We start from the raw sequence: 27,096 nt of genomic DNA on the forward strand, positions 1-27,096 counted from the left end.
TTTCTACTATTTAAAAATATAAGGAGAAAGAAGCAAAAAAAAAAAAAAAAATTAACCTTTTTTGTTAGGTATAGTAGAATTGTGTTCTTGGGTCCATACTTGCATGCATGACTGGATTTCAAAACCTAGGCTGAGCTATTTTACTAATCAAATCTCAAATCCCCGTGTCCTCTTAATTTACACTGAAGACTCGGTAGGCAGGAAACTTCGTCTTGTAGGATTTCAGTGGTTCAGTAACAATCCGTTAGTGTTCTTTCTGTTTTAACTATTTCTCACTTTAAAAACAGTTGTCGGAAAAAAATGTGTTTCTTGATGCAGGAATTAGTTTGCACATGTCATTTTGTTAAGTTTATTTTTATATATATTCTTTGGTGTTTGAGGGCAGAGGGCCCAAGGAAGATTTGGGGAGAGGGCTGATATTCAAAGACTTGAATAAAGTCACTTACTTTTATATGCCATATAAAATGACATTTGTAGACACTCAGGGTTAAATTGGAAAGTTACTAGAAAGTGAAATCAGTCTTAGGAGGTCACACTGAGGCTGTTTTGTTTTGCTTTTTAAGATTTTATTCATCTCTTAGCATGAGTGGGGTGAGGAGTAGAGGCAGAAGCAGACTCCCAGCTGAGCAGGGAATCTGATACAGGGCTTGGTCCCAGGACTCCAGGATTATGACCTGAGCCAAAGGCAGACACTTAACTCACTGAGCCACCCAGGTGCCCCTCACATTGAGTTTTGATTGCCTATCTGGTATCTCCTGAACACAACATGAAATTGGCCATATATTTTGTAATAAAGGAGAAATGCTTAATTCATGTAATTTGAGTGTTCTATTAAATATTTTTGTTCTCTGTTTTAGTAAATATGCTTTAACAGAAAATTGAAAATACTCAATGTGACTCAGAATAGTAGGATACAGAATTATAACTGTCATTTTAGGTCTTAGAAGAGCAAACTGATTTGAGACCAAATAAATTATTTTGTTCAAACATTTTGTAAAAGAGTGAGATGGTTTTTTTTCTAAGAAATATTAAAGCTTAAGGGATCATCCAACACCTTCTTGAATTTAGATGGTGTATCTCTTGCTTTTTTTTTTTTTTTTTTAAACAGATTTTATTTATTTATTAATGAGAGAGACACACACACACAGAGAGGCAGAGACACAGGCAGAGGGAGAAGCAGGCTCCATGCAGGGAGCCCGACATGGGACTCGATCCCAGGATTCCAGGATCACGCCCTGGGCCAGAGGCAGGCGCTAAACCGCTGAGCCGCCCAGGGATCCCTCTCTTGCTTTATATAAAATCTTTTTGTATGATTTTAATTCATACAAAAATTCTTTGGTAAAACCGGCCCCTTTCCCCATGCCTACTTGTAAATTATGTTGCCTACTAGCTCTACTTAGAATATACTTGGTGATTTTAATTTACCTTACTACTAACTGAATTTTCCTTATACATACTTAGATTTTGTCAAGTTTGCAGTAGATTTTACAATTTACTTAAAATTTTGTTGGATTCATTTGTATACTTCCAAGAGTGAGATGTTAGTAACTAGATAGGGAGACTTACACTGGCCTTGGTTCCCAGGGTTGTATCAGTCTTTTTCATTTGGGGCATTTTGGAGGACTTCCCTTAAAGTAAAATTGACCTATTCTGACAGTAATGAGAAAGGTTTTCTATAGGGCTTCTCGATTGAAAGCCCAAACTTCCTTGTACATTGAAATTTAGACTGCTACATCTTTATAAGTTAGACTGTTACACATTTAAAGATTCTTTTAATAACTACATCTTCTCTCCTCTCTCTTTTCTTTAAGACGGGCAGAAAAATTTGGTGGCAGTTAATTTTGAGAAGGGACCTCCAATTATTAACATAAACCCAATTTTTCTGTTAAATAGTCCTACTGAGAGAATATATTATCTTGCATTTCATCATATTTTGGAGTTAGCAAATGTGTGCGCACAGTGTTTGATGAAAAAGGAAATAAAGGCTTAGATAAGTATCTTCCATGATTACATCACTGTAAAGTGTGAAAGCTCTGGGTTAGAGTTCAGATCATTTACTTTCGTGCTATTTCTATACATTTTTTTTAAAAGATTTTATTTATTTATGAGAGAGCACATAAGCAGGAGGAGGAGGGAGGATGGAGAGGGAAAGTGAGAATCTCTCAAATAGATTCTGCACAGAGCCCGACCCCCAGACTCGATCTCAGCACCTTGAGGTCATGAACAGACACTTAACTGACTAAGCCACCCAGGCACCCCTAATTTTGTTACCTCTAATTACAAACCTAATATAAATCTATCATGAGAGGGTACACTTGAACCTCTGTGCCTCAGCATTCTGATTAGTATTGCTAAAGCTTAATTCATTTTAAGATAATATAGAGGAATGACGGGTTTTATTTTATTTTTTAATATTTATTCATGAGTGACACAGAGGCAGAGACACAGGCAGAGGGAGAAGCAGGCTCCTTGCAGGGAGCTGGATGTGGGACTCGAGCTCAGAACTCTGGGATCACGCCCTGGCCGAAGGCAGTGCTAAACTGCTGAGCTACACAGACGTCCCGACAGATTTTATTCTTGAATAATTCCTTTCACATTTGGGTTGGATTCCAGTGGTGTTTGGTCAGTTTTCAGGGTTAATTTTTATAATGAGACAGTTTCTAAAAATTGGGTATGAAAACAATTTTTCACATATTGTGCCTCTAAAAACTCTCGTTTGAAGATGATCCTTTTGCCAGAGTTTGAACTCTTTTTTTATCAAAGTGTCTTTTTTAACATAGATTAGGAAATGAAATTCAGCTTTTAAACAGTTTTGTGGTTTTTGTGGATCCTTGGTTGGAGTTCTGGTGCCTCTTTTGTCCTTGTGCCAGGTTAGTGCTTCCTCTTCCCCTGCCCTTGCTCTTGGGAATCATTTTCCAAATATTTCACTCCATTATAGCTGAACATAGTTAGCTTCAGTCTCTTTACACTTACTTCATTTCCTATAAAATTCATTAGGTTGAAAGTTACGGTTTTTCTTTGAACCTGAAGGTGTTGCTCTAATAGTGTTACTAGACATTATTCCATCTAGAGTCTAGACCGTACCTACTCATAGTGAAGGCTATTATATCCAGTGAAATTACAGTGTGCCATTATCTCCATATTCATATTTATTCCTAGGAAAAAAATTAAAAGTCAGAGATTGTTGTTTTCTCTCAAATACAATGGTTGGCTAATGTTAGGTAGGGGCAGTGTTTGAGTATTTACCTTAATTGTTTCTTTGAGAATAATTCAGCACAGATGTTATTTAAGAGTTAAGAGACAGCAGAACTCTTCACTGTTATAGAAATTATTACATGAATGACGTTAATTTTGTTTCCAGTTACTTTTTAAGGCTTTTTTTTTTTTTTAATGTGGTATGGCTTGTTGAGGAAATTTTAAATCAACCTCTGATTCCCGAGAATTGAATATTTAAGACTCAGAGTCTAGTAGTCTTTTTTTTTTTTTTTAAAGATTTATTTATTTATTCATGATAGACACACAGAGAGAGAGAGAGAGAGAGAGAGAGAGGCAGAGACACAGGTAGAGGGAGAAGCAGGCTCCATGCACCGGGAGTCCGACATGGGATTCGATCCCGGGTCTCCAGGATCGCGCCCTGGGCCAAAGGCAGGCGCCAAACCGCTGCGCCACCCAGGGATCCCAGCACTAATCATTTGTATGTGATTTTTAAACATTACTGAACTAATTTCCACAACATAACATGAGTAGTTTTAAGAACTTTCTTTCTTTCTTTTTCTTTTTCCTTTTCTTTTCTTTTCTTTTCTTTTCTTTTCTTTTCTTTTCTTTTCTTTTCTTTTCTTTTCTTTTCTTTTCTTTTCTTTTTCTCTTCTCTTCTCTTCTCTTCTCTTCTCTTCTCTTCTCTTCTCTTTTCTTTCTTTTCTTTTCTCTTCTTTCTTTCTTTCTTTCTTTCTTTCTTTCTTTCTTTCTTTCATTTATTTTTAAAAATAGCTTTTAATTCTGGTAACTTGAAGAATCGTATTGTAAACATACATTAGTCTCAGGGATTTGAAGTGTGAAGGGGGAAAGGTTATGATTTCTGTATCTGCTTACTAAAAGAAATCTGTACAAAAATCAGGATATGTGATAACTCTAGTCGTGTCAAACAGCAATAACAGTATTGCCTTGTTAGACCTGATATAAAATGGTTTTAGTTATCACTAAAAACTGAGTTATTTTTAAGATAGCTGATTTTTCTAGACTTTAAAAAAAAGTTTATTTTTAAAAGATTTTTTTTCTTTTTCTTTTTTTCTTTTAAAGATTTTATTTATTTATTCATGAGAGACAGAGAGAGAGAGGCAGAGACACACACAGGCAGAGGGAGAAGCAGGCCCCATGCAGGGAGCCTGACGTGGGACTCAATCCCAGGTCCTCAGGATCCTGCGCTGGGCTGAAGGCAGCGCTAAATCGCTAAGCCACCCAGGCAGCCCCCCCCATATATATATATATATATATATATTTAAGCCACCCAGGCAGCCCCCCCCATATATATATATATATATATATATTTAAAGATTTTATTTATTTATTTGAGAAACAGAGAGGCAGAGACACAGGCAGAGGGAGAAGCAGGCTCCATGCAGGGAGCCTGATGTGGGACTCGATCCCGGGACTCCAGGATCATGCCCTGGGCTGAAGGCGGCGCTAAACCCCTGAGCCACCCAGGCTGCTGCCCTCGATTTTTTTTTTTTTTCCTTAAGATTTTGTTTATTTACTCATGAGAGACACAGAGAGGCAGAGACATAGGCAGAGGGAGAAGCAGGCTCCCCCTGGGGAGCCCAATGCGGGACTCAATCCCTGGACTCTGGGATCATGCCCTGAGCTGAAGGCAGATGCTTCGTCACTGAACTACCCCGGCACTCCTCTCTCCCCCTCCAAAAAAAAAGTGTATTTTAAACTCTTTAATGATTGTTTTCAGTTCTGTGTCCAAGTTCATTCTATTAGATGTGTAGTCTTCAAAATGTGGCTCTATTTATAATTGCTCTTCCTTAGAAAAGAGCAGAGCCTATTAATGATTCTTTGAAGATTATGATTACAATGGATTCATACTTCTACTGATATTGGGGTACAGTTTTCAGTGTTCAGTTTGATGGAAATATAATGTTAGAAAATTGGTATTTTATTAGTAAGAAGATGATAAAGATTAGATTGTTAGTTGTTAGATTAGTACTTTCTAATCCCAATCATACTCAATTATGTGAATCCAAGTATGTGGGTCTTTCATGATGATAGAGCAGTTTATGCCCATTTGCTTTTGCATTTGTTTAATTTAACATTTTGTATTAGATTTTGCTTTATAATGAAGATAAGTGGAAATAATTTTTAATGAATAGAACAATGTAAAAATAAGTATTAGTATGCATGTGAGAATAAGGAATCAAGAGCAGAATAATTTAATTTGGTAATTTAATAGCTTTACTCATTTTTTGAAGTTCCATCTTCAATTAATATTTGATTATTTTGATTTATTTTCATTGTTTCTTTATACCCCTATATTTTCCTGGTATTTCTAATTAATAATGCTTGTTCTAAAATAATTGTGTATAATCCTAGCTCTTAGGGATATGTTGTTAATATTTTGTATATTTCCTTCTGAATGACCTCTTGGGATTGGTTTGTCGTTCTCATTGAAGGAATTGGACAGTGGCCTTAAGGGGAAAGGGTTTAAAACCATATCTCTCATACCGGAAGTTCAGAAAGTTTAACTATTAAGCCTTTTTGATTGATTCATACATTAATGGTTCTTTTTGTTAAGACTTGCAACATGTTCATTTGAACTTACAAGGAATAAAACTTTGTTGAAATAAGTGACGAAAATTATTATGGCTCTTCTTTTAACAGGTATTTGTTTGCTTATGGAAAGGTTGTAAAGTATATAACACTCCGTCAACCAGTCAGAGTTGGTTACAGAGGCATATGCTGACACACAGTGGAGACAAACCTTTCAAGGTAAGTAAGCATATGTGCGTTATTTTATTTGACTTTTGGTTGTATATTTCTTAATGGGCATACTTTTGCCCTTCTAAAGATTTTTTTTATTTTAAGATTTTATTTATTTGAAGGTGAGAGAGAGAGAGAGCAGGAGCATGAGTTGGGGGAGGACCAGAGAGAGAGAGAAAGAGGGAGAAGCTGATTCCCTGCTGAGCAAGGAACCAGATGCAGGGCTCTTCCTGGGACCCTGGAATCATGACCCCAGCTGAAGGCAGATGCTTAACTGACTCAGCCACCCAGGTGCCCCCCCCCCGCCCCACTTCTAAAAATAGTTTTTTTTTTTTTTTTTAAATTTTTTATTTATTTATGATAGTCACAGAGAGAGAGAGAGAGGCAGAGACACAGGCGGAGGGAGAAGCAGGCTCCATGCACCGGGAGCCTGATGTGGGATTCGATCCCGGGTCTCCAGGATCGCGCCCTGGGCCAAAGGCAGGCGCCAAACCGCTGCGCCACCCAGGGATCCCCCTAAAAATAGTTTTTTTAAAACTTGTTTTAGCATTCCTGTGGATGCATGGAATTTAAAACAATAGATGGAGATGAAAATAATACCCAATTTTTAAAATTTGGAGAACAGAAAGAAAACTACTGAGGTGTAGGGTCTTGAAAATAGCTAATGAACAGACTGATACGAATACATACATGTCTTTAAAATTGGTGGCTTTTAAACCTTGTGCTTTTTTTTCTCACTGCCATAGTTTTCAGCCTTCTTATTAGCAAATAACTCTGATTATTATACAAAAAAGTGAAATTGTACAATATTGAGGCGTTTGATTGTTTTCATTCAGTTTTGAGGTCATATTACTGAGCTTTGGTAAATTATGTCAAATGATGTGTTCTGAAAGATTGTATAAAGAACAAGTGTCTATAAAAGCTATTTTTCTATTTATCTTCATTAAAAATTAAAATATTTTGGTTTTTAATTATGGAAAGCATATACCATAGAGGTTAAAATTTGTGTTTAGAGGTTTAATAGTAGTTAAACCATAATCTTCTGGTATGTAAATACTGTGCCAGAAACTTCCCTTGGGTTTCATTAGAGGAGATAATTCTTGTGGAGCTGCTTTTTAAAAATTACCCAGTTTTTTGAAAAGACCATCTTTAACAAGTTAAAAAAAATTTTTACATTGAGATATTTTGCTCCTTTTTTTCTTTCCTTGTTCCTTCTCCAAATATGTAATCACTATTATTAGTTTCTTTTTTTTTTTTAAGATTTTATTTATTTATTCATGAGAGACACACAGAGAAGGGGGGGGCAAAGACACAGGTAGAGGGAGAAGCAGGCTCCATGCAAGAAGCCTGATGTGGGACTCAAACCCTGGAATCCGGGATCATCCCTGAGCCAAAGGCAGATGCTCAACCGCTGAGCCAACCAGGCATCCCACTATTACTAGTTACTAGTGAATTCTTCTAGTATTTATGAAAGTATAAGCAAGTAGATCTGTAGTTTCATTCACCTTTCTTACACATAATTCAGTAAACTATATACTCTCAATGCCTTATTTTTTAAATGAGCTTTTTATTTTAAGATTTTATTTATTTATATTAGAGAGCATGAGTGTTGGGGAGGGACAGAGGGAGAAGGAGAAGCAGACTCCCTGCTGAACAGGGAACCCGACTCAGGGCTTGATCTCAGGACCCCAGGGTCACAAGCCAAAGGCAGATGCCTAACTGACGCCACCCAGGTGCTCTGAGCTTTTTATCTTAGAGCAGTTTTAGATTTACAATAATATTAGAAAGATTATAGAGGGTTCCCTTACACCCTATACCAAATTTTTCCCACTGTTGACATCTTTGTTTCATGTATGTGTACCTTGCTTTTTAAACTTACTTTATGCTAAAGATCTTCTATATTTGATCATAAGAATATTCTTTTAGTTTATTTAACCAAACTTGTATAGATACTTGGGTTATTTCTAGTCTTTGGCTATTTTAAATTGTACTGCAGTGATAAATCTTTAAACATAATGTCATTTTGTACATGCATAATTATATTTGTAGGAAAAATTCCCAAAAATCATATGAGAGGGTAGATCAAAGGCTATATAATAGAAGTATTGGTGATTTTGTGTTTTGTTTTTTGTTTTTTTAAAGATTTTTATTTGAGAGAGAGTGTAAGCGTGACAGAGACCATGAGTGGGGGAAAGGGGGAGGGTAGAGGGAGAAGCACTTTCCCCACTGAGCAAGGAACCTGATGTGGGATCTATCCCAGGACCCTGGGATCATGACCTGAGCCGAAGGTAGCCGCTTAACTGAGTGGCCATCCAGATGCCTAAGTATTGGTAATTTTGATAAATATTGCCAAATTGCCCTCCATAGGGTTTGTGTCTTCATCATCATTGTTAGAGCATCTGCCTTCTCAATAGCCTTGCTGAGAAGGTGTTATCAAACTTTTGAATTTTTGCCAATCTAATAGATGAGTTGTATCCTACTGTGTTTTAGTTTGCTTTTCTTTTTGCATCTTTTCATATGCTTAACTATTCGGGTTTTCCTTTGTTTTAAATTATATTTTTTATTTTTAAAAATTTACTTATTTATATTAAGCCAGCTCTGTGCCCAATGTGAGCCTTGAACTCACGACCCTGAGATCGATCAAGATTTGCATGCTATACTGACTGAGTCAGCTAGGTCTCTCTCTTCATTCATTCATTCATTCATTCATTCATTCATTCATACTGTGAAAGTTTTACTTAATCATTAAAGATTTTATTTATTTATTCATGAGTGACACAGAGAGGCAGAGAGAGAAGCAGGCTCCTTGCAGGGAGCCTGATGTGGGACTGGATCCCAGGACTCCAGGGTCACGCCCTGAGCTGAAGGCAGATGCTCAACTGCCACCTGGGTGTCCTGGAATACAAATTTTTTTTTTAATACAATTTTTTTTAAAGCACATTATTCAGCTGCTATTTAAGTAGTTTTATAAACAGTTTTTAAACTCCCCATCTAAAAAATAAAATAAAAAAAACTCCCGATCTAAGATGTAGCTGTTTTAAGACTAGTTACCCCATAGAATTACACAGTATGTATCCAATAAATGTAAGAGCTTATTGTTGTTAAACAATAGAATCATTTACTTTCTCATTGTGTGTATTTCCATTTATTTTTCTTTAGGGCAGCAATTCTGCTGGTTGATTATGATGTGCAGATTCATTTCAAAGCCTGTCAAATGCATTTTTCTCCCAGATCCTCTTTTTGGAAACTGTAGAAGATTCCCATTGGAGAGGGGGAAAGAAATTATCTTTAAAAGACAAAAATTAAGGGGTATGATTTAGCGAGGCATTGTTCTAGAAGTCATAGGAATCCTTGAAATCCAGAAAACATTTATTGATGTCTACAGTACATGGCAGTGTGCTAGGTACTTTGGAAGCAAGGTGAATAAGAAAGCCAGGCCTCAGCTCTTCAGGGAACTTAACATTCTTTAGGTGTGTACAGATCTAAATGGATTTAAGTAATGAAATGTTTTAAATGCTTTAATAGTGACCTATGAAAGGTTTCTGGGAACATGGATTAGGGATAAGTTAAAAGTATATAATGACTGAGAAGGAGTAGTAGGAAGTAAATGGGAGTCAGTTAGAGAGAGGAGGTCGTGAGGTGATGATGTTTTAGGGAGTCTTTTATTTATTTATTTATTTTTTATTTTATTTTATTTATTTATTTATTTATTTATTTATTTATTTATTTATTTATTTATTTATTTATGATAGTCACAGAGAGAGAGAGAGAGGCAGAGATACAGGCAGAGGGAGAAGCAGGCTCCATGCACCGGGAGCCTGACGTGGGATCCAGGATCGCGCCCTGGGCCAAAGGCAGGCGCCAAACCGCTGCGCCACCCAGGGATCCCTTAGGGAGTCTTTTAAAAAAATTTTTAGTTGTAATGTACAATAAAGTTTCTAAAGTATGCTTAAGTGTTCAGCAGTGTAAAGATTGTTTCATATGTTTGTATGCACCTGTGGCACCACCACCTGATGAAAATATTCTTAATAAAACAGAATTTCTTAATGTCCCTTTCCAGTCTATTATCCTGTCCTCTATTCTCCCCTTGCCATATTACAATTTCAGTCATCTTGGCTTAGTTCCAGCTATAGCATTTTATTTAACCTAACTTCTCTTGGCTGTTTACCTATGAATGGAGTTGCTGAGTCATAGAATAGGGCATTTTTTAGCTTTGGAAACTATAAACTCTTACCCAAATTGATTGTATCATTTTATATTCCCACCAGCAGTGAATTAGAGTTTAGTTGCTGTATATCTTGGTATTATCAGTCTTTTAATTTTAGCTATTCTAGTAGATTTAGATTTGTAGTGGTATTTCATTTTGGCTTTAATTTTTATTTCCCTGATGAGAAATGAGGTTGAGCTCATTTTCATGTGCTTATGGCTATTTGAATTTCCTATTTGAGGGAAGTACCTATTTAATAATAAGCCTTTTATTATTTTATTGAATGGCTTGTCTCATATATATATATATATATATATATATATATATATATATATTGCAGATACTTTCTTCCAGTCTCTATGATGTCCCTTTTTTGTTGTTAAGATTTTATTGTTTAATTTCTACACCTAATGGGCTCAAACTCACAACTCAGAGTTTGAGAGTCACATGCTCCACCAACTAAGTCACCAGGCACTTTTCTGTCTTTGGTTTCCTAATGGGATCTTTTGAATAGTTTTTAATTTCAGTGAAATCTCATTTATCAACTTTTTTTGATAGTACTTCTTGTATGCTAAGAAGTTTTTGTCTACCCTTAGTATAAGAAGGTGAGGGGTGTCTTATTGAAAACCTAAGTTTTGTCTTAGGTTTGTAGGGAGATCATTTCAGGCATATATTTAAATATATTTTGCATACTATAAGGTTTACCAAGGTTTTCAGTGGTTTTTTAGTGTGTTCATAGCGTTCTGCAACCATCACCACTAATTAATTATAGAAATAAGTGCTTCTGAGAGAAAGAAAAGGAGGCATATAAAAGAATGAGTAGGGAGTAGCATTTTTTTTTATATGATTTACTTGAGAGAGCAAGAGCATGTGGGGGCAAGGGTGGAAGGAAAGGGAGAGAGAGAATCTCAAGCTGACTCCCCGCTGAGCGTGAAGCCCCCCCCCCCCCCATGTTGGGGGATAAATCCCATGATCCTGAGATCACAATCAGAGCTGAAACCAATTGCCGGCCTCCTAACTGAGCTACCTAGATTCTCTTGGGTGATACTTTATTGTGGCAATTTGAAAGATTTTTAGAACTATTTCTGTAGATTGGTGAGCTTAGACTGTTTGGAAATTAAATATATAGGCAGTTGATTTCAAAAAGTTTTTTATATTGGCTGTTTTAGTATTTGTTATATAATGAACAAGTGAAGGTAGGGGTCAGAAATAGTCATGATTAGCAAAGGCTTTAATAATGTTATTTTCTGCCTTGCAGGTTACCTACATATTTTATTACATTACCTATTTTAACTAATTTAATTCTTTTTTTTTTTTAATAGACACCAAGCCTCTTTTTTTAAAAAAAATTTTATTTATTTATGATAGTCACAGAGAGAGAGAGAGAGAGAGAGAGAGGGAAAGAAAGAGAGGCAGAGACATAGGCAGAGGGAGAAGCAGGCTCCATGCACTGGGAGCCCAACGTGGGATTCGATCCCGGGTCTCCAGGATTGTGCCCTGGGCCAAAGGCAGGCGCTAAACTGCTGCGCCACCCAGGGATCCCAACTAATTTAATTCTTAAAAAAGTTCTTTGAAGTAATTACTGTTGTTGCTCTCAGTTTAGATATGAGGAGACTGAGGTAAGAAGAGATTAAATATTTTCTAAGGTTATGGGCAGTTAGTGGCAGATGGAAGGCTTCATAGGCGGTATAAATTCAGTCTTTGTCCTTAACCACTTGTGCTCTGGTGCCTCTTGATAATTTATAATGTAGAACAGCCCCTGTGCAATATGTATATTGTATATTGTGTTTAGATTACCGTTATTATCTCTTACTATATGTTAGCCTGCAATTTGATTATGCTATGGAGTTTGCATTGTATTTTTTGGCTTTTTTCTTTTTTTTTTTACAATATTCTTCAAACATTCACTAAAGAGTTCAGTTTTATTCATACCTTAAAAAAGTAACAATGTGGCTGCTCTATTGTTGGTCTTTGTGTGGATAATTGATAAAATCATCTTGATGAATTTCCTAAAATATGCACTGTCTTTACTGAAAATATTTGAAGTTGTTAATTCTTCAGGATGAAGTATGAATAAAGAAGAGGGATTGAGAAGAGGGAAAAAGGGCTTAGTATAGCACCTAATGTTGCCTAATTATGACAGACTTTGAAATTTCACAGCCAACAAAGTTTTTTCTTAATTTCTAGTAGGGTCTTGATCTTCCTCCACTTGGTCACATGGAAATAAGTATGTTAGAAATGTAATACCTGCTACTATTTTAAGAATTTGAAACTAAAAAGCTTCAAGAAGATAATGGAACTATAACACCTCAGAAAATCGTTATTCTTCTGTACATATTGGATTTCTTAACATAAGTTCAAAATAAATTGAATCATTTTGCACCTAAATGTAGCTTGCTTTTTCAGTTCTATATTGGGCAGTGTTTCATGTCAATAAGTTTATTACTTCTTAATGGTTCTACACTATTCCTTTTTTAAAAATTTTAAACTTTTTAAAAAAAGATTTTATTTATTCATGATAGACTGAGAGAGGGGGGCAGGCAGAGACACAAGGCAGAGGGAGAAGCAGGCTCCATGCTGGGAGCCTGACGAGGGACTCAGTCCCAGGACTCCAGGATCATGTCCCGGGCCAAATACAGGCGCTAAACCACTGAGCCACCCAGGGATCCCCCCACTATTCCTTTTAAAAAGATTTATTTGAGAGAGAGTATGAGCTAGCAAGAGCAAGCATGAGCAGGATGAGGAACAAAGGGAGAAACTCCCTGCTGAGCAGGAAGCCTGATGTGGGACTCACTCTCAGGACCTTTGGATCATGACCTGAGCTTGAAGGCAGATGCTTAACTAACTGAACCACCCAGGCCGTACTGGTTGTTTATTATTCTTATGTGATAGTTTATCTTATTTAATCAGTCCTTTTTTTTTTTTTTTAAGATTTGTCAGAAAGTTCGGGGGGGAGGTCAGATGGAGAAGGAGAGAGAAAGAATCTGAAGCAGATTCCCCATGGACCAAGGTGCCCAATGGGCATTGATCTCATGGCCAGGAGATCATGACCTGAGGTGAAATTAAGAGTCTGAGACTTAACTGAGCCACTCAGGTGCCCTTAACTAGTGCTTTCTTGATGTATCTTTTTTGGTCCAATTATCCCCAACATAAAGAACAATGTAATCAATGAACATATTTTTATAAACTGCTTTTGGGAGCTAATATAAATTCCTAGAAGCTATTTCATTAGTTCAAAGAGTAGATATTTAGGTTTGCTTTTTATAGGTATTATTAAACCCCCCTCTGGAAAACTGTAACAATTCATAGTCCAACCTATATATAATATAGTGCTGTTTCCCCAGTCTCCTTGAAGCTTGGCAATAATTATTGACATTAATAATTGGCATTGTTTTATCTTTGCCAAACACATTTTTTTTTATTACTAGCAAGATTTGAATATCTCTAATGTTCTGACTATTGGTTATTTTTTTCTCTAAATTGATTATTTGGTTACTTTGCCCTTTCTTCTGTTGAATTTTTTCTTATTTATATAACTTTAAATGTACATATTTTCTGCATGTAACAGATACTTTGTCATTTCTAATAAACTTCTGTTTTTTTTTTTTAAGATTTTATTTATTCATTCATGGGAGACACAGAAACAGAGAGAGAGAGAGAGAGAGAGAGAGAGAGGCAGAGGCAGAGACACAGGCAGAGGGAGAAGCAGGCTCCACGCAGGGAGCCTGACGTGGGACTCGATCCCGGGTCTCCAGGATCAGGCCCTGGGCTGAAGGTGGCACTAAATCGCTGAGCCACCCGGGTTGCCCCATAAACTTCTGTTTGTTCTATCAAGAAGTTTCTCTGTATTGATATTCCCATAATTTCTACATATATACATGTAGATATATGCAATGTAAACACAATGTAAATATATTTTTTATATATATATAAATATATAAAATTTATATTTTTGTATATTTTCCTATATTTTTCCTATATTTTTGTATATTTATCTTTAAAAGATTATTTATTATTTATTTATTGATTGATTGATTGAATGTGAGCCAGGGGGAAGGGCAGAGGGAGAAAGAGAATTTCAAGCCGACTCCATGCTGAGCTTGGAGTGCACTGTCGGGCTCTATTTCATAGGATCATCATCTGAGCCAAAATCAAGAGTCAGATGCTTGAGTGACTTAGCCACACAGGTGCCCCAAATTTTGTATTTAGAGGATGGAAATTTTTTTAACCTACTCATCTTTATCAAGTAGGAAAAACATCATTTCCTTGCTGTGATAGGAGTTCGATATTTTCTCCATTTTGATGTTTTCCTTGACTTTTTTTTCCAAAAGGCAGAGTTTTTAAACTTAATTTTGGAATAATTTCAACTAATAGAGAAGATGGAAAATTCCTATACCCTTTCTCTGTCACACATGAATGTATAAATTCCCTAACCTGCATTCACTAATTATCTTTGTGCTACATTTGTTCTATATCCATCTATCCATCCATCATCTATCTCTGTCGTCTTTCCTACTCCCATCTCTCCCTCTTTCTTCTTCCCTACCACCTACACACATTTTTTGAAAATTCTAGCAGAATCCCTAGATACTTCACTGTGTGCATTTCCTAAGAACAAGGGTATTCATAACTTTAGAATAATTATCAAGACCCAGAAATTTAATATTGATACTATTAAGTATTGAAGTTGTACTAATTGTCCCAATAATGTCATTCATAGCAGTTTTTATTCTCTACTTAGAATCCAGTTGGGGATCATGCATTGCTTTTAGTTTTGTGACTCGTTTAATCTTAATGTTTCCTCAACATTTTTTTATCTTTCATGTCGCTGATATTTTTGAAGAGTATAAATCTTTTATTTTGTATATTCCCCATTTTGGGGTTGTTTGGTGTTTTTGTAATGATCAGATTTGGTTTATGCATTTGGAGAAAATAGAATAAAATTCTCACTGTATCATGTTAAGGGATACCTGATGACAATTTGTTTGTCATAGATGATGTTACCAGATCACTTGATGAAGGTGGAATTTGCCTTCATATGTATCATATGAAAATAATTGATCATGTTAGCTTATTATGAAATTTTAGTTTTGTAAAATCAGCATATCCCTAAAATGTAAGTACATTTTCTTTGCCAAGGGTTTGTTTAATTAATTAATTAATTAATTAAATTTTATTATTTTATTTATTTTATTTTAGAGAGAGAGCATGAGCAGGGAAGTGGGGCAGAGGGAGAGGGAGAATCAGACTCCTTGCTAAGCAGGGCAGCCAATTTGAGACACTATCCCAGGACCCTGGGGTCATGACCTAAGCTGGAGGTAGATGCTTAACCACTGAGGCACCCAAGTGCCCACCAAGGTTTTTTTTTAATAATATTTATCTTTGATAATTAAAGTGCAGAGATCATTTCTAGATAACATTGTGCCTCCACTCTTCACTTGTCATGTATATATATCTGCCTTATACATTGAAGATTTGTGGGAAGGTGGAGTTGCTGCTGCTGTTCTGCTAATACATGTAGTGAAACATTGTTAAGGGTTTGTAAAACATTCCATGTTTTGGGGGATCCCTGCCTGGCTCAGTTGGTAGAGGGGGTGGGACTCATGATCTTCAGGTTGTAAGTTCAGGTCCCACATTGGGTGTAGAGATTACTTAAAAGAAAAAAAATTACATGTGTTTACAGTAGTAGGATGTGGTAATATTTTAAACTATTTTTAGTCTTTTTTTTTCCTTTTCAATTTTAATTTTGATTCTTGTTAATTATCTGGTATTTATGATTTATGTTTTATGATAGTTAAGTGGCTTAATCCTACCATGCTTAGAAATATATATATTACTTAACTGAAGAAAAGAAAAAGTAGTTAGATATAGAGTGGTGATTGTTTAGATTTGCTTACTTTACTGCTGATGAGGCAGTGGTTTGTCTTGATAGATATGTATGTGTTAAAAATTATGTAGTTGTACTTTTTATTAGATAAGTTTTTTTTTTTTAATATTTTATTTTTTCATGAGAGACATAGAGAGAGAGGTAGAGACACAGGCAGAGGGAGAAGCAGGGTCCCCAAGGGACTCGATTCCAGGACTCTGCAATCATGACCGAAGCCAATGGCCAGATGCTCAATCACTGAGCCACCCAGGCGTCCCTATCAGATAAGCTTATTAGTAATACGTGCTTTTACTTTGCACACACATTTCTCTCCTACTCCAGTATTTGTTTACTTTGAGCATAGTATAGTCATTTACTTGTTTTGGGTTAATTTATTTATTGTAACTTTTTTTCAGCAACTAGCCACCTATAGCTCAGCGTGATCGACTCCATTCACAATATTGACATACGTGAATAACTTCTCATTGTGTTAGAGTAGTGTTTGAATGACTCAAAACTTCTTCCAGGGCTGGTACATAAAATAGCCTATCTTTTCAGGTGTTTTGGAATCAAGACCCCATCCTAAATTGTTGATAAAGAAAAAAGGAATTTTGTCAAACCAAACTATGATATCCTTATAGTTGTACATACAGGCAAATTCTGGTAATTTGTTACCTAGTGAATGATACCATTACTGCGTCATTCACTGTGATGGATGATGAAATAATTTTCTTCTCCTTTATGACTTATTTTGTAATGGTAGTTGAGGCTGATAATTTTATTTATTCATTCATACATACATACATACATACTGCCTGAGCCCCGGCCCACCCTGCCAGCTCTGATGCTGATAATTTTTATATCATTTGCTTTTTAACCCCAACTTTTTTTTTTCTCTAATAAAGATTTTATTTATTCATGAGAGATAGAGAGGCAGAGACACAGGCATGGGGAGAAGCAGGCTTCATGCAGGGAGCCCGATGTGGGACTTGGTCCCAGGACTCCAGGATCACGCCCTGGATCCTGCCACGATCCTGGATCCTGCCCAGGATCACGCCCAAAGGCAGGCCCCAAACTGCTGAGTCACCGTCCCCCCCAACTTTTTTTTTTTTTTTTTAAGATTTTATTTATTCATGAGAGACACAGAAAGAGAGGCAGAAACACACAGGCAGAGGGAGGAGAAGCAGGCTCCATGCAAGGAGCCTGACGGGACTTGATCCCAGGAATCTGGGATCACGCCCTGAGCCAAAGACAGACATTCAGCTGCTGAGCCACCCAGGTGTCCCTGCCCCCAACTTTTTGAGGTATAATTGAAAAATAAAATTTTAAAATATTTAATTAAATTATATGTAATGATGATTTGGTATGTGTATATAGTTGTGAAAGGATTTTCTCCATCTAGTTAATGAACCCATCCATCACCTCATATATACATCTTTTTTTTTTTTTTGTAAGAATCTTTTCAATAGACGTTCTCTGTAGTAACACAAAGCATTAAATACCTTGTTCTGCTATCTTTAATTTGATATTTAGTGTGTCTGTGTGTATTTGAAGCTCTCATGTTCCTTAGCCTCGGTGGCCAGTGTTTAGGATGCTCCTGCTGACCTAACACGTAATGTTTGACTATACATAAGGATAATAACTGCAGTGATCATCATGATACTAAAAGACCAAAAAATGATTCGCTTTCTTCCCCCAAAGAAAACTAATTGGTCACCATAAGAGGATGATAGGGATCTTATTATTTGGAAACTGGTAAGAATCAAGTAGTTCTTCCTTTACGATATGAATTGTGCCACTGGGTGTCCAAATCCTGGTGCTTGAGTTGCAACTATGACCAATTAAATTAGAATTGGGGCATGCAGCCAGGCATTTTGCTATAATTAAAAAAAATTGGGTGACTTGGATGTGCATCTAGGCTTAAGAACCATTGTTCTACAAGGTATTTCTCTTATGGGGTACCCTATACTAAATAGCATTTCTTTGATAAATGTGACTATCAGTTCAGTGGTCTTTGCAAAGGATAAAATAAAAGAGAAGAAAAAGAGCTATGCTGTGTACTGTGTGCTTGTTGCATTTTGGATCTTGTTTTTGTTGATATAAACTTTCTTTTCTAGGCTTCCTTGATACCACACTTGCCTGTTCTTCATCCTTCCCACTCCTATTTCCGAACTCATTGGCTGCTCTCTCTAGTCACCTTTGCTGGCCTCTGCTCTACCTGACTTCTAGGTGTTGGAAAGTGCTCTCTTGAAGGTCTTACCCTAGGTGTCCTTTGGTTTTAAATACTATAAAATACTGTATATTCCGATTATTCTCAGTTGTTTATCTCTAGCCCTACCAATATTCCCGCTTGTATTCTAGAATGGAATATTTCACTTTGATGTCTAATTAGAGTATTTTGAACTTATATGTAGAAAATCTTAAGGTTTTTTATTTCAAATGTGGTTCTACTTTAGACTCAGTAAATAGTAAGATTGTCAAAGGCTCTCACTTTAAGAACCCTGCATCATTCTTGATTCCTCTCTTCTCCTGTACTTCCTTTTTTTTTATTATTATTATTATTATTATTATTATTATTATATATTTTTAAAGATTTATTTATTTATTCATTCAGAGAGAGCGAAGAGAGAGGCAGAGACACAGGCAGAGGGAGAAGCAGGCTCCATTCAGGAAGCCCGATGTGGGACTCGATCCTGGGTCTCCAGGATCAAACCCCAGGCTGCAGGTGGCGCTAAACCGCTGTGCCACCGGGGCTGCCCCTTCTCCTGTACTTGCATAAATGCCTTAGCAAATCCTCTCAATTTGACCCTCAGTATATTTTGAATATGACTACTGCTTCTCTTTCTACTCTTTTATCTTTGATTTATCATCATCTTTTTTTCTTTTTTTAAAGATGTTATGTATTCATTTGACAGAGAAAGAGAGCACAAGCAAGGGGAGCGGCAGGTAGAGGGAGAAGCAGGCAGAGGAGAAATAGGCAGAGGAGAAACACTTCCAAGCTGAGCAGGGAGCCTGATGCGGGCCTTGATCCCAGAACCCTGTGATCATGACCTGAGCTGAAGGCAGATGCTTAGCTGAACCACCTAGGCATTCCCCGCGCCCCACCACGCTGGGAGCCTGACATGGGGCTTGATCCTGGGTCTCCAGGATCATGCCCTAGACAGAAGGCGGTGCTAAACCACTGAGCCACCCGGGCTGCCCTGTTTCTTTTTTTTTTTAAAGTAATTTCTCATTTTAAATTCTCATTGTACTTTTGGGCTTTCTTTTTTAGATTTGTTTATGATTCTTGGTGGATAAATGATCAAAATCCAAGATAAAACTGTTTTCTATTAGAATTCTCATTATTTATGTTCAGAACATTGAAGCATTGCTCATTAAAATACACTTGTGAAATTTACTCAGTTTTAGATGATGTCAGGGCCTATTTGTTGAAGTCTTGAAGGGTTCTAGGACAAAATGAATCTGCTAGCCTCCTAGGATTCTTATAATTAAGGGCAATCCTAGGTGGAGTTCTATCATAAAGTCCTTCTGAATTTAAACCCGAGGGCTTGGATCCGAACTGTTAAAGTTATCTCTACCTTAATTGTAGTCAAGTAGCTTTTTTAAAATTTGAAATACAGAGTTTTTCAACAAATTTGTTTGAATAACCTATATTAAACTGGGAATTCCTGGAGATCCCTGGGTGGCTCAGTGGTTTAGCGCTGCCTTTGGCCCAGAGTGTGATCCTGGAGTCCTGGAATTGAGTCCCACATCAGGCTCCCTACATGGAGCCTGCTTCTCCCTCTGCCTGTGTCTCTGTGTCTCATGAATAAATAAATAAAATCTTAAAAAAAACAAAACTGGGAATTCCGAGGCAAAGACTTATCTTTTTTTTTTTTTTTTTTTTAAGATTTTATTTATTCATGAGAGACACACAGAGAGAGGCAGAGACACAGGCAGAGGGAGAAGCAGGCTCCTTGCAGGGAGCCCAATGTGGCACTTGATCCCTGGACCCCAGGATCATGACCCAAGCCAAAAGCAGATGCTCAACCACTGAGACACCCAGGTGTCCCAAAGACGAATAGTTTATTGTATTCCTTAAAGTCCCTGACACAAGGGCTGCAAAAGACAATGTATGTTTTTAAAGTAGATATTAGGAAATATAGGAGTAATATCTTCTAAAATTGAAAAGTAAGGAAAATAAATACCATATGGCTTTATTCTATGGCAGTATTGTGTAATAGAAATATACATGAACCAAATAGATCATTTTAAATTCTCCAGTGCTTCATTAAAATAATTGAAACAGATGAAAATAATTTAAACATCTTTGACTTAACTTATTGTATTATTATTTCAACATCTTAGCAGTATACAAAATTAATGAATTTTTTTGCTTTTTTGGGTACTGAATCTTCAAAATTCAGTATGTATTTTATTTACTTTTCTTAAATATTTTATTTTGAGAGAGAGCGCACAAGTGAGGGGGAGGGGCAGAGAAGGAGAAGCCAATTCAGCTGAGCAGGGACCCTAAGGGACCTGAGGCTCAGTCCCAGGACCCCAGGATCATGACTTGAGCCGAAAGCAAACACTTAACCTACTTAGTCACCTAGGCGCCCCCAGTATGTATTTTATACTTATAAGTCTTTTCAGTTTGGAATAGTCACATTTCAGGTACTCAGTAACTATATGTGTCTGATGCCTAAAATATATTGGACAGTGTAAAACTAATCCATTAGGGTGATTCTACTTAAGCACTCTCAGTTCAGATGCTAAACCTTTGATCTTTATTTAGATTTCACAAAATTAGCAATTGGAGAGGTAGATTCACATACCAAGCTATTTTAGATACTAAAAGTTTTTTAGTAGTGAAATTAAGTATCAGATAATTAACTGAAAATTAAAATGGAAGGGCTAGTTTTATTATTATAGTAAAAGACATTACCTTTTTAAAAAAATGTAGATGGCAGTTAAGGAAATACTAATAAAAGCCACAATGAGGTACTACTTCATACTAGGATGATTTTAATATATTAAACTGAAAATAACAAATGTTGGCAAGGATATGGAGCTAGCTAATGATTATACAACATTGTGAATGCACTAAAGACCACTGAATTGTATACTTTAAAATGGCATGTTATATGAATTTCACCTCAATTAATAAAAATTAAATAAAATTAAAGTTTGTTTCTTGGTTACAGTAGTCTTTAATTGTTAATAATGGATTTTGTAGTGGATAGTATTCTATTGGTAATCCATAGGATATAAAACTTTCATTATTTCTTTCAAGATTTAATTTATTTGAGAAAGAGAAAGCATGAGTGGGGTTATGTGGGGTAGAGGGAGAAGCAGACCCCCTGCTGAGCAAGGACCACCCCTCTACCCCCACCCCAGGCTCAACCCCAAGACCCTGGGACTGCGACCTGAGCCAAAGACAGATGCTCAACCATTTGAACCACCCAGGCACCCCAAGAGATGGAAACTTTTAAAAAGCATTATTTTTTTCTTGGCACTCAAAATCTACCTAGTAAATTTTTAAATTCTGAGAATTCAGTAACCATTAGATGTTAAACTTGTCATTGTCATAATATATAGCTGAACATTTGATGCAGGCACTCTGAGGACCACATTATTGATAAGGTCATTTTAAGAATTAAATATTAATTTTAAAGCACTGGATATGGCTGATTGCTCCTGTTCAAGGTTCCCATAGCATTTTGTCCCTTACTGCCAACTTTGAAGTTGTCATTTTATATGTCTCCTGACTACATGTAAGCTCTTTAAGGGTGGGAAATTAAGTATAATTAAGTGTAAATTATACTTAAGTATAAGCATTCATCCTTATGCTTTTAGCATCTTACATAGTACTTTGAATATATAAATATTTGAACTAAAACTTTGGATCATTCCTCTGCCTCTTAATGTACACCTTAAAATGGGCAAAGATTTTTATTAGTAATGCTGAGTACCATTAGAGCCCATAAAAAGTCTCTTTTGTATCAAAACAAATAGATTATGAATGGCACTGTATAAGGAGATTGCTGTAAAATGTTTCAGCCAGCATCACTTTTATTAGAATCTGTAAGTAGTTTAGTTTTCAGGTATATTTAGAAATAGCTATGATTTATAAGGTGCTTCTGGATATGTATACATGCATGCATGCATGTGTGTATATATTCATAAAAGTATGTTCTTCAGTATATATAGGGAAAGGATAAATTGGGATAAGTATCTAAATAAGCAGTGAAACTGTCAGGATATCCTTAAAGGAAGATTAGTTAGTTTGGAAGATTAGTTAGTTTGTTTTTAAAAGATTTTTATTTATTTATTCATGAGAGATACAGAGAGAGGCAGAGACATAGGCAGAGAGGGAGAAGCAGGCTTCCTGCAGGGAGCTCGTTGTGGGACCCCAGGATCACACCCTGAGCCAAAGGCAGACAAAGGCAGACACTTAACTGCTGAGCCACCCAGTCGTCCCAGAAGATTAGTTTTTAAAAAATTTGCATAGATTTAGAGGAACTTTGTAAACCAAGTTGCGATCTCTACTAACAGAGTTGTATTGTATTTTTAGAAGTTTAAAATGATAAAGGTCCCTGGATTAAAAGAAAGAGCCTGAAAATTTAAATTTTTTGTGGTATTATCTAGATAAACTCTAAGTTGAACCACCTAGGACTAATGTGAGGATTTATTTGGTATTCAGCATGACAGATTTCTATGCTTGGAGTTTGGTTGTCAAGTCAGAAACTAAGTATATTGGATAAGTTACTACTAGAGAAGCTACTGGAAATTCAGCTGTAGATTTTGCTGTTTGGGGATCATTTTGAAAATGGTGTTTGTTTTAATTAGTAACATTGATTTGTTAGAAGTCACACACTTGGGCAACCCCAGTGGCTCAGCGGTTTAGCACCACCTTCAGCGTGATCCTGGAGACCCGGGATTGAGTCCCATATCAGGCTCCCTGCATGGAGCCTGCTTCTCCCTCTACCTGTGTCTCTGCCTCTCTCAGTCTCCGTGTCTATCATGAATAAATTTTTTGAAAAAGTCACACACTTGTACTATAGCTAATTTTTGTATTATAATTTTAGTAATATCCAAACATTCTGCATTCACTCTTGGAGTAGCAGATCTTCCAGGTGACTTGGGTAGTTAACCTTTCATTTTCTCAATCTGGCAAGTCCAGAAGCCTAAAGAAGCAGTACTTAGTGGAATTTATAGAGTTGTGTAAGATCAACCCTGAACATAAGCCTTCTCTAAGCAACTGGATCTAATAATTAAAAGTCAGTATCACTGTATATCTTCTCTATTTGTTCTAACAGCATAGAAAGTAGGGAGGCTACTGATGGTCTTGATGCAGTATATATTGTTACAATAAAAATAATTTAAAAAATCTAGGAGTCCTAAGTAATTGTTAAGGATATTTAATTTTTCTTTAAGCTTTATTTATTTTAGAGAGAAAGAGCACATGTTTGGCAGGAAGGGCAGAGGCAGAGGGAGAGAGAATCCCAAACAGATTCCTTGCTGAGCGGACATGGGGCTGATCCCACTACCCATTAGATCATGATCTGAGCTGACATAAGATCATGAGCCACTACCTATGAGATCATGACCTGAGCCAGTCATGACACTCAACCAACTGAGCCACACAGGCACCCTAGGATGATATCTGATTCTTTGATTTAAAAACAAGTTACTGTTTTTCTTAGGAAGGTGTTAAATTCAAAACCCAAGTTTTCTGGGAAGAAGATCTCACTATTTTTCCCTTGCATGTAGTGGGAAGAGCAGTAAACTGGAGAGTTGAGAAACTAGAGTTTTATTTTTCATCTCTGCCACTGCCTAATGTGTAATATTTTGGGCAATTTATAACAAGAAGGGGTATAGTAGTCTCTCACAATTTCTATCTGGGATAGTTCCATAGTGTTACTGATTTACTTCCAAAAATATAAAATATTCACTCATTCATATTATTGTGCCCTACATGGCATCCCTGACATCCTTTTTATTTTTATTTAGTGTGTTGTTGGTGGCTGCAATGCCAGCTTTGCTTCTCAGGGAGGGCTAGCTCGCCATGTACCCACACACTTCAGTCAGCAGAACTCCTCAAAAGTTTCTAGCCAGCCAAAGGCCAAAGAAGAATCTCCTTCTAAAGCTGGGATGAACAAAAGGAGAAAATTAAAGAACAAAAGACGACGTTCATTACGTAAGTGTTTCACTAAAAATCTGTATGTATTAGATAGCTTTTGTTTATATCTTGGGTTTTCATGCAAATTCAGATTTTACTGTTCTTTAACTCTGTGTATTTTTGTTAACAGTAATAAACAGATAGGGTCTCTTGGGTGTCAGTGTAAGAGTTCATTAATGTATATTTTATCCTAATTAGTAGTTAAGGGAGGGTAAGTATATGTGGCCATAGAATATGAAATCTGTATAGAAATAACATTTTGAGGGCTCCTTTGATTCTGTTCTAAAATAAGATTTAAAATGTGGCAATGTTGATATTTTAGAAAATTTGAACATGTTAAAGGTAATAATGAAGTAAAAGTAACCAGTCTGCTCCAAAGTGGTAGTATATGTGAATAGTAAAACTGTTTACAGTGTCTCAGTCCTTAATTCTATTGAAATACATGTTGTATGCCAAATTACCAGATTTTGAAGTATATCCTCAATATTTAGGATAGAACACGGACAATAGGTTTATAAATGTGGGGAGCAGGACTTGACTTAGAAACTCCAGAGCCTAGCACTGGTCCTGGTCTTGGTGTCAGCTGGCTAATTAAATATATCCCAAGTGAAGAAATATGATTGACTGCAGCTGTCATTGAAAGTGAGTCCAATGCAAGGGTTGAACTAGAAAGAAAAAAGGAGATCACTATACCCTTTCCCTTGGGATTTGATTAGAGTGCAGAAGAGACTCCAAACACTAATCCAGATTGGAAAACTTGTCTCTAAAATGTTAAAATTTTTGTTATCACAAAGCTACAGCAGACAAAGGAACAAATAGTAGGTGACAAACTTTTCTAAACTCTTAGGCTTCTTATTGTTGAAATAAACATGCATTTTTCAAAGTTGGCTATTGAATTTAGATTATGGATCCATTTTCCTTTTGACTCCATTTATAAAAAAAGAAATGACATCAGTTTTTTTTTTTACTTGACTGATGATCTTGGGTAGCTTGCAGTCACACACAGAAAATTGCTAAATATATATTATGGTATTCAAAACTGAGAATAACTTTCCTACCCATTCCACTTAATAGCCTCATTATTTTCTTCTCAGTTTATATATAGTAATCATTTAAACTTCTGACTTTTTTTTTTTTTACACTATTTGCTTGGTGTAATGTCTATACAGTGTGCTTGTTCTCTTAAAGAGAATGGTTCAGTTAAATATCCAGGCCTTGCTTAGAAATGGAGGGACTAGTGTCTGATTAAGTCAAGACTTCTTTTGAGAATGTTTTTTCCAGTATATAGTAAAATGGGGTATGTAGGGAGAGTGGTGGGGAGGGAGGTTGTGTAGTGGGTGAAAAAAAAAAAATCTTTTTCTTTCCTCTTTGAAGGGAAGAGGATGAGGATAATCCTGAGTATATGAACTTTAAAAAAATCTAAGCTCTTTCACTGTGAGCAGCTACTGTTAAGTGCCGTGATTTGAATGGCAGAGCTGCTGCCATTGTAGTTCATTCTTTCCTTAAAAATAGACATGTTTAAAGCAGTGCACTAAATGATCTCTTTGCTCTAGTACCATCCTCATTTAATTCAGAGAGGTCGTTTTCACTTAACTGAGTGAAAAGTACATTAATAAATGGCAGAACTGCAGCTTAAGTCATTTTTTGTTAGAATTTTTAAAATTTATTTTAAAGCTTTTCTATTTTGATATTTTTGAAAATAAAGTGGAAAGAATAGTATAATAAATACTTGTATGTCCTTCATTTAAAGAATATGCTACATTTACTTCATCTCCATATGTACATACTCTTTTGGTCCTGATTCCAATATACTCTAAGAATGCATCTCCTAAGAATAAAGATATTCTTTTACAAGGCCATAATACCATTCTTGGGGATATACCCATAATACCATACTAAAAGGGCAAAAAGATATCAGATAATATGTATAATTTTGAGCCACAGGAAAGCAGTCTCAATTTTTGTGGTCTCCAAAGATTTTTGATTATGTAGCTTATCAGTTAAAAAAAAAAACCCTTGGGCACCCATTCTCAACATGTGTGCTTATATAATACACACAGGGCTGGTGCACATTATAAAACTGTTACCAAGAAAGATATATTGAAAAACATTGATGAAAAATGAAAATAGTGATAGTATTTTCTTTCCTTACCCTAATGGATCATGACCCAGACCTACTTTAGAGATTATTATTCTAGTTTCTCTTTTCTCTAAGTGCTTATCCTGCTGAGGAGAAAGCATATTTGGAGAGCATGGACAGAGTAGAGTAAACCCCCCCCCCCCCCCCCAAAGCCACGAATCTAATGGGAATGGGATTTGTTTTTCCTTTTGACTTTTTTCTCCTGTAAACATCAAAAATTTTTTTTCTGATTTCCCTTTGCATTCCTAGTCCTGTGGGTTCTGTTAGTTTATTACTTGATGTTGTTTTATTTATTTTCCTTTGAAGAAAAGTCCAATGAAAAAAATAGCTATTTAGGTTGTTTTATTGTCTATGCCAACTGGTGAAAACATTTCTCCACAAAAGCTCTGGTGGATTTGTGTAGATGTTCTGAGGACTCCATGATTAGTAGAGGAAAATTCACTTCACATAGTATTAAAATATGAATTGTGTGGTGAATCAGCATACATGTAATTCAGGATATGCTGTACCAGGAAATCAAGCCATTTCATTTATTGTCAATAAAATTTAATTCTTAATTATAGATGATACTGAAAAATTTCATGCATTAGCCCCCACAATTGTAAAATAAATTCATTTCCTTGAGTAACATTCTAATTAGGAATAAAAAACAGCACAATTTATAATAATACTAGTGGGATGAAAACAGAAATTTTAAAAAATGTTCTTATCAAATTAAATCTTCAGTGTATAGTTTTTTTTTTTTT

At 36.0% G+C, this 27,096-nt stretch overlaps 1 protein-coding gene across 3 annotated transcripts in view; it reads left to right on the top strand.

The window, feature by feature from the left end:
• Positions 1-27,096, top strand: part of AEBP2 (AE binding protein 2) — an 87,427-nt gene that overhangs the window by 27,678 nt on the left and 32,653 nt on the right. For all 3 annotated transcript variants that reach the window (XM_041736139.1, XM_041736140.1, XM_041736142.1), the window contains exons 3-4: positions 5,878-5,985; positions 24,042-24,228. In XM_041736139.1, coding sequence (XP_041592073.1) covers positions 5,878-5,985; positions 24,042-24,228 — 295 coding nt within the window. The remainder of the gene's footprint in view (positions 1-5,877; positions 5,986-24,041; positions 24,229-27,096) is intronic.

This window comes from Vulpes lagopus, chromosome 21 (genome assembly GCF_018345385.1).
Source record: "Vulpes lagopus strain Blue_001 chromosome 21, ASM1834538v1, whole genome shotgun sequence".
Classification (NCBI taxonomy): domain Eukaryota; kingdom Metazoa; phylum Chordata; class Mammalia; order Carnivora; family Canidae; genus Vulpes; species Vulpes lagopus.